The sequence below is a fragment of the Sinocyclocheilus rhinocerous genome, unplaced genomic scaffold (genome assembly GCF_001515625.1).
Source record: "Sinocyclocheilus rhinocerous isolate Xijiao unplaced genomic scaffold, SAMN03320098_v1.1 scaffold3416, whole genome shotgun sequence".
NCBI classification, from domain to species: domain Eukaryota; kingdom Metazoa; phylum Chordata; class Actinopteri; order Cypriniformes; family Cyprinidae; genus Sinocyclocheilus; species Sinocyclocheilus rhinocerous.
In genome coordinates, this window is record NW_015666262.1 from 35,554 (window position 1) to 44,837 (window position 9,284).

Consider the following 9,284-nt stretch of genomic DNA (forward strand, 5'->3'; position numbering starts at 1 on the left):
TTACCATTTACAAAAATAAAACTTTATAGGGTTTTAAAATAATTTAAAGCTTGAAAGTTTGTGCATTGATTTTCACAGCCAATAACGTTCTATATTTTTAAGGGAAAAGCACATATCCACCACCCTTGGCATCTTCATCATCATCATCATGATCACCATCATCAATCACAACTCCACCTATTTCACTAAATTCCCAGCCATCAACATCTGATTTCACACTGAGTTCTCCGTCTGTCAATGGTATTCTGGTGATCGATACATTCATTTTCACTCATTTACCTGCAGGCATCAGAGAGAATCAGGCTCTCGTTGTGTTTTCTCTCAGGCTCGTCTCTGATCATCGGTGTGTCTGTGATTCTGCTTCTGCTCATCATTGGACTCGTTTCATGTATAGTTACTCTCTGCAAGAATAAGCGTCAGGCTCGAGATAAAGGTGGGTTTTGTCTTAAAATCAAATCAACTAGTTCCACGACTTCCTTTGCATGCCCTTTGTAAGTCATTTATACGTTTGTTAGAGTGATTTGTTAATGAGAATAATGTTTACAGTTGTTTGCCAGTGAATGACATGCTTGGCTAATGAATGAGTGGATTGGAAGATGTTGTTTCCCCCTGCTGGTCACAACTGATATATGTGCAATATTATTGAATGCAAGTTATTATTATTACTATATTTAATCTAGTATATTTGTTTTTACAGACCCTGATTCAGCCTCTAACATGTCTGAACCTGGAACCGAAAACAGTGAAGCGGTTTGTGAAATCAAATAGTTTGATAATAATGAATGTTTGAATGAATGGCCTTCATCAAAAGCTGTTAATAATATCTTATTCTCTTCTTAGGTTCCTCAAATGCCTTACATTTATGAGGAGATTAAAGACACCAGACTTCACACTGACTGCAAAACTGCCCAATTACCCACAGACCCCTCTGGTTCTATTACCACAGTTTATGCTACTCCACAATCACCCACAAATCCCTCTGTTGAGTGGGATAAACAGTGTAAGAATCAGTTACCTACAAATCCATCTGATTCTTGCACTCTTTATGCTACTCCAGGATTACCCATAAATCCCTCTGATTCTACTAAAACAGTCTCTGCGTCTCCACAATTACCCACAAACCTCTCTGATTCTTCTGACACTGTTTATGCTACAGTTTAACAGTGCAGTAGTCCATGTGATCCAGTGATTACAGTAAATGCATGTTAGTTATTGACCATTTCAGTTTGTTGCTGTACCAGCTGAAGTGATTTATGGAAATTTCTCAATATGCTTAACATTTGTGTGTATTTGTGTATAACTATGAACAACATAAATATAATTGTTTTATAACAATACAGTGTTATTATTTTAGCATCAAATCGCATCAGTAACTAATGTTCTTGTTCTTACAAACTCAGCAGCAGCTCAGCGTGTCTGTCCACATAAACTGCATTATGAATTGATCTACGTTTCAGTTTCATACACCGCTCTTGAAGCTCAGTTATTTGATATTATAAATCATTTCTGAAGTGTAAATTCATGTTGATGAGAACAGTAGCTCATCTGGACAGACTGTGAATGTGTTTGTGTTGAATCTGAGCTGCTGTCCGTGGTGCTGAACATCATCTGAACACTAGAGCGAGCAAGTTTTGATCTGTTTCATGTCATTCAAGTAAGTTTGGAAAACTCAAGTTGTGATTTTTATAAATGTGAATTCACGTATTCGGCTCTCGAAGGTTAGTTATTTAGCATTTATGAAGTGTCATTTCATCAGACCATGTCTGTAAATGTGATTGTGTTGAATCTGAGCTGCTGTCCGTGGTGCTGAACATAATCTGAACACTAGAGTGAGCCGCTTGACTTTCTCTCTCTCTCTCTCTCTCTCTCTCTCTCTCTCACAATGCATCAGTGACGGGACAAAAACAATCCCTAAGTTTATGAAGAAAGTTCAGATAAATAATGGTTTAATTGAGGTCCTCATCTGCTTGACTTTGTGGAATAGATGTAGACAGTCAGTCACTGAACTTACTTAAAACTTTCTTCAGTCTTTCTATATTTATTGTTAAGTTCACAGACATTTACAGCTTTTGCAGCTGTATGTTATATTGTGATCATTACAGATGTTATTTGGGTATTTTTGATTACTTATGTGAAATGCAGGTAGTGGCAGTTTTGAAAGAGGCAGTTTTGTATAGCTAAACAGTTGTGTGTATGGTCAGGCAGTTGCTCTACACTGGCGTTACATACAGGACAAAGTGCTTTGACTAATTAAATGACATGGAAACAGACACAGAAAAACATAAAAACAAACACAAACACATGAGAGCTTCACAGCTTTGTGTCTCATCTGTGTTTAACAGGATCTGGATTCAAATCATAATACAGGCGAACCTACAGTTTATGGACAAATTAATTCATGTGTAATATTAAACTAATTTTTATTTTATAAGAAACTTCTGTTTCTGCAGAACTGAATGTGGAAAATGAGGCTTTTATTTGAATACGGGAGAAGGGAAGTAAAGTGAAAGTGTGTGTTGACTTCTTTCATGTCACTAATGAAGTTTTTTTTTTCATTCAAAGGCCGCAAGGGAAACAAAGAGGAAGTCATGAAGCACGGAGAAAAACATGCAGCAAAAACTTGATATGTTAACAGTTCTGTATTCTGCTTACTGTATTCTGTTTTTGTGATCTTTCTCTCTCTGTTTCAGTTGTACCGGTGACACGCAGCAGCATCTCATCGCATTCGTGACAGAAACACCACCAGAAACACACATCGAGTGCTTCAGAAGAACTGAATCTAGCAACAACAGAAAAGATCATTAAATAAGAGGGAATAATCAAGATTTTCATTTTCACTCTACTGATGATTCCTGGTAAGAATCTTTGAATGAGGGTTTCATTCAAGCCTCATGAGGAACATATTAAAGCATTTTATTTTGGTTTGTTTCGCAGGTACTGTGACCTCAATCCGTGTGACAGGACATTCAGGGGGTGTAGTCAACATCACATGCAAATATGATAGAAAATATACAGACAATGCAAAGTATTTTTGTAAATGGCGGAGGTTAAAGTGCTCTAACCTCATTAAGACTGAGACTGAAGATACATGGTTTCATTCTGGAAGATTCTCTCTGTATGACAACAGAAGTGCAGCAGTTCTCAATGTCAGCATCAGAGATCTGAGATCGCTGGATTCTGGGACATACCGGTGTGTATTTGCTAGATCAGGAACATATTACTACACTGTAGTGAAACTAAGTATATCAGGTGAGTAACCCAGATGCACTTAACCCGTATTTTGAACATGGCCATCATCAGGGCTGTTAGTTTAGGTAATCTGGTGCACAAATTATATAATATAAACCTGTTTTCAGATTTGAATTAAGTTTATACTTTCCGACCAAATTTAAACATTTGCTTAATTTTAAGATTAGACATTTTGTGTCTCAAATAAATGCATCTTGATTTGTGAATGTCATGAGACAAGTTCGATTCAGCCTTATTTCTGTATATTTTTATATCCATGAAATATGAGACAAATTCAAAATCTGCTTTAAAGAAGCTCTAAATAGGCAATGGTGTCATTATTCAACTCAAGTACTGACTAGCATCAGTACTTTTTGCATTGCAACACTGCAAGTTATTTTTAGTAACTTGGTGCGCAAATCATGTTAAAGTGCAAATGCTGGACTTTATTATGCAACAGGAAGTTCAGAGCAACTGAAGATGCAATAAGAGCTTAATAGTTAATACCAAACCTGGATCCTATGTACATATTTATGCAGAAATGGCCAAATGAACTTCACATTATGCTACATTTATGGCAATCGGATGTCCAGTTTACCTCCAGACACTGTCATCTCTGCATTCTCATTGCACTGTGAGTTTCTGATGTTTTGATCTCCTGTTCTCTCAGGCTCGTCTCTGATCATCGGTCTGTCTGTGATTTCGGTTCTGCTCATCATTGTACTCGTGTTAGTGATCGTGGCTCTCTGCAAGAGGCATCAGGCTCACAGTAAACCACTTTCTTTTGAAATCACAAGAAACTTTTTTCTTTGCACCTGTTTACTCGCTTAGAAATGCATTTATTTGAAAAATATTTTAAAGCATGGTATTATATTACTGTATAACGGTTATTTATAGTCTAATTATATTGTAATCTAGTATATTTGTTTTTACAGGCTCTGATTCAGCCTCTAGAATGCCTGAATCTGGAACAGAAAACAGTGAAGCGGTTGGTAAAGTCAATGTGTTTGATAGTAATGTGTTTGTACAGTCTGAAGATGACCATAATCTTGCTGTGACGTCAGAGAACCTCGAGACCTGTAGATAATTGTTCATTCTCTTCTCAGGTTCCTCAAACGGGCTGCATTTATGAGGAAATTGCAGACAGCAGATCTCACACGGATCCAGATACAGGAACTAAAACAGTCTATGCTATGGCCCAATTACCCATAAACCCCTCTGATTCCACTAAAACAGTCTATGCGACTCCACAATTACCCATAAACCCCTCTGATTCCACTAAAACAGTCTATGCGACTCCACAATTACCCATAAACCCCTCTGATTCCACTAAAACAGTCTATGCGACTCCACAATTATCCATAAACCAGTCTGACTCGTCTAACACTGTTTACACAACAGTTTAATATCACAGAAGTTCACGTGTCTCTCAGTTATCATCGTCTACTACACAGACAGTCTTGATGTGATGTTCCAATTATCTGTAATCACATTTGAATATCTATCATTACATGCAGTTATGAGCCAGTGATTACAGTAAATACATAATGATCGACTGTTTCAGTTTAAGCTATTTGCTCAGTAATCACAACCATTGTGCCTGAAGTAATTTATGTAATTATCTCAATATACCTAAAAATGGTATTTATTTGTGTATAACTATGAACAAAATAAAAGCTAACTGTTATTTTGTTATAAGAATACAGTTACATTTTTAGCATCAAATCACATTGGTAACTAAAGTTCCTGTTGCAGCAGCTCATGTCTGTTCATATAAACCGCTTCATCATTTGCTCTTGAAGATCAGTTATTCAGCATGATGCAATGTTTATGATGTGTGATTTCAGAAGATCGGTTGGACTGTGAATGTGATTGTTTCTGTGTTTGTGTGTCAGGGTTCTGTCACTTCTGTCTGGTTTATTGGTGACAGAGCCCGGACTCTCCTGTAGTCTTGTCTTTTATCTATAGTATAATTTCTTAAGTATAGTGTTAAGTGTACAATAACACAAAAATTATTCAGAGCAAATAATATATAGTCTTATGTTACTACTATACATGATATACGTATTTTTAATACTGTTGGTTTTAATTACTGTATCAGTGAGTGAAATGTGTATATTTGTATCTAATTATTTGAAAAAAAAAAATAGCATGGATCATGGGATGATTGGAAAGGGGCCTCCACATGCTGTCTTTGCATAAGGCCCGGGATTCTGTGCTACACCCCTGGTAGTTAGTAACGTAATCTTGGTTATTTAGTTCAGATAATATATTATGATTACTTTTTACATAACTTGTTTTAAACTTACCATTAAACATACCATATTGATATAAAAAAGCAAAGACAAAGAAAATGCAATCCATTATTTGATATCAACATCATGAAGTGCGTTAAACATTACATCACACCACGGTTTTCCTGACTGGGCTTAATGTATGAACTGCAGTGGGTTCGCTAATAATTAAATCAGAGTCACTGGATATGATGACAACATAGTGCTTCACAAAATTATTTACATGAAAATTACATGACCATTCTATATTGTGGTAACTATTTATTTTGATAGTCCTCTTTAGACATTCAACTGCCTATACATAACTTTGCAACTACATGTCAACTAGCAGTCATTAGAGTATTAGTAGACTGTCTGCTTAATATCTGCTAACACTTTATTTTGATGGTCGCTCAACAGACATTCTACTGACTACGAGTAACTTTGCAAGTATGGCATCTTATTCTACTAACCCTAACCTTACAGTCTACAAATGCTCTAATGAGAGTTAGTTGACATGTAGTAGTTGCAAAGTTAATTACAGTTAGTAGAATGTCTAAAGTGGGCTATCGAAATAACGTGTAATCTATATGGTGAATATAGTCAAAGCTGAATGGTATGAGACACAGCAGGATTTTTAGAGAGGAAACTTTAAAATAGAAAAAAAATAATTTGGGAGAATCAATAAATTCTGAAGAATTTACTGCCAATTTATGAATACTATGTGATCATGTAATCCATTAAAAAAAAGTGACTGTAATCTGATTATGAGCATTTTAAAATGCAGTGTAACCATTACGATTACTCAGTGTTTGGAATCTGATTATGTAATCCAGATTACAAGTAATCAGTTGCTACCCAGAACTACTTCACGGTGATGAACAGGAAAATAAGAGTATTAATGTTCCAAAAAAATTTAATTTCAACTGTAAAGCATGCAGCTACTGTCAATAGTAGTTCCAGAAATCAATCCTGATAATATTGTTTTTTGACATAAATTCTCCATAAACTCAAGGTTTGTGAGGAATACCTTAAAATGTACCGTTTACATAAAGGAAACTCTATTGGGTTTGAAAAGTGAGTAAATTTGTAGAATTTTTATAAGATGCGAATGTAAAAACTCTTGCATGATCGTTTTTTTATTGTATTTATGCAACTCTTGTACATCTTGTAACTCAGTTGCCATGAGCCTCAGCTGCTGACATTATAATGTACACTTACGCTACTACTCGTCAATCAGTTCACCTATTACTCTACATTACCAGCATTCTGATGTAACATTACATTTAACATCTATTATGACCAGTATTTTGAGGAGGAATATTCACTGATTTTTGAAAGTTCACCTCCAGAAGTTGTAATCTGGACATTGTCACTGCGCTGTGAGTTTCACTCATGTTTTGATCTCCTGTTTTCTCAGGTTCCTCTCTGATCATCGGTCTGTCTGTGGTTGCGGTTCTGATCATCACTGGACTCGTATCATACATAGTGATTCACTGCATGACGCGTAAGACTCATGGTCAAACTCTTTCCTTTTTTGTGTTGAACTAGTTCGACAGCTTTCTTTGCATGTCATTTGTTACTCTTTTTACAGGTTTGTCATAGTAATTAATTCATCAGAATAATGTAAGTGAGTTGCATGGTTGTCTGAGGAATAGTGAATGATGAAAAGATGTTTTTTCCCCCTGCTGGTCACAACTAGACAATGCACAGTTGCGCTTTATTTTACAGTCTGTGTACTTACAATGTACTTAGCCAAGAAAGTACTCATACGGTAACTATATGGGATAAGGCTAGATTTAGTGCCTGGTTACTATTACCCAGCTATTGTAATTACTACAAAAAGTACATAGATTTTTACATGTTGAACAGGACTGTAAAATAAAGTGCTAACAAATGCACTGTGAAATGATGTGCAAAGTAATTACAAAATAATTATTTGTGTGTTTTAAAGTCTATTAAGTTGAGCATCAGTGAGACATATTATATTTAACATATTCTTTTTGTGTGGTATTTTGTTTTGAAATCCCAAGGAACTATAGTGAAGTCTTCTTTGAGTATAAAAGAATATATTTTTTTGTAAATGACATGAACTAAAATGTTTTCTGAGGAATAGAAAGTGGATGGAAAGATGTTGTTTCCCCCAAACAAAGTAAAACAAATACAATTCAAAAATGATTACGATTAAAAAATACATTTTAAAAATCTAAAATGTTGAGCACGAATGTGAAAGATTACTGTATTTAATGTAGTATATTTGTTTTACAGGCTCTAGAATGCCTGAAACAGAAAACAGTGAAGTGGTTTGTAAAATCAATGTGTTTGATAATAATGTGTTTGCATGAAGATGACCATAATCCTGCTGTGATGTCTGAGAGCCTCGAGAGCTCTGAATAATGTATCATTATTTTCTCAGGTTCCTCAAACGGGCTTCATTTATGAGGAAATTGCAGACACCAGACCTCACACTGATCCAAAATACAGGAACTAAAACAGTCTATGCTACAGCTCAATTACCCATAAACCCCTCTGATTAGTTGCTCCATCATCATCATCATCTACTGAGGGTCTGAATGCCACAGACGGTCCTGATGATGTTCCTTCAAAAGTTATCTGTAATCACATTAATTTCTATCATTACATGCAGTTATGAGCCAGTGATTACAGTAAATACATGTTAGTGATCGACTGTTTCAGTTTGTTATTTGCTCAGTAAACACAACCATTGCACCTGCTGAAGTGATTTATGTAATTTTCTCATCATGCTTAAAAAAGTATGTGTAATGTATAATAATGTGTTTTGTGTGTGTTTATTTGTTTATTACTGAACAAAATAAAATATGATTGTTCTTTATAACAATACAGTGTTATTATTTTAGCATCAAATCACATCAGTAACTAATGTTCTTGTTCTTACAAACTCAGCAGCCTCTCAGCATGTCTGTTCATACATACTGATTTATGATTTGTTGATTTATGTTTCAGCTATTCAGCATTTTAAGACTTTTTGGAAAGGCAATCTTATCATCTGGACAGACTGTGTGTGTGTGTGTGTGTGTGTGTGTGTGTCTGTCTGTGTGTGTGTGTGTGTGTGTGTGTGTGAGTGTGTGTGTGTGTGTGTCTTAATGTCTTTAGATGCAGAAACTCCATTATACTGAGTTTAAAATGCAAAGATTTGTTGATCTGTTTTCCCACTTTGAGTCTGTCGCCACCTACAGGCTGCAATGAGACATGAGCAAAATACAGATATTTGATGATGTGTGAAAGCATTTCCATTAGACACCAGTGTTGAAATGTGATATAATGTCATTAATTTAGACTCTTGTTTTGGCAGGCGGTGATTCGTCATCTCAGACTGGAGCAGGAAAACATGAATCAGTCAGTCCAGTTACTGTATAAAATAAGATGTTGATTTTTATTCATAATGAGAATAAATTCTAATGCCTCCATCATGAAGATCTACAGAGCTGTTAATAATGTATCTGTCTCTCTTCAGGTTTCTCACACTGGTAGTGATTATGAGGAGATTAAAGACAATTACCCACAAACCCCTCTGTTTCTGCTAACTGCGTTTACTCTAGGGTGACCATACTCCTCTTTTTTCCCCGGACATGTCCTCTTTTTGGACCTAAAAAAACGCGTCCGGCCGGGATTTCTTAATCGCCCAAAATGTCCGGGATTCGTCTGTTTTCTTTATCCCGCTCCCACTGAATTTCTGACCATTGCCGCCTGCTCCCGCAACACGTGTTTCGCTCCCGCGATTTTCGTGTCCACTCCTTTAAA

At 35.8% G+C, this 9,284-nt stretch overlaps 1 protein-coding gene across 1 annotated transcript in view; it reads left to right on the forward strand.

Moving 5' to 3' along the window:
• The first annotated feature begins 356 nt into the window (after positions 1-356).
• The window catches only part of LOC107732212 (polymeric immunoglobulin receptor-like), a 19,218-nt gene continuing 10,290 nt past the window's right edge, over positions 357-9,284 (forward strand). Inside the window, exons 1-5 of the mRNA XM_016543492.1 lie at positions 357-433; positions 698-750; positions 841-1,155; positions 2,813-2,855; positions 2,935-3,046. Of these exons, the coding sequence (XP_016398978.1) occupies positions 718-750; positions 841-1,155; positions 2,813-2,855; positions 2,935-3,046 (503 nt within the window). The 5' untranslated portion in view covers positions 357-433; positions 698-717. The remainder of the gene's footprint in view (positions 434-697; positions 751-840; positions 1,156-2,812; positions 2,856-2,934; positions 3,047-9,284) is intronic.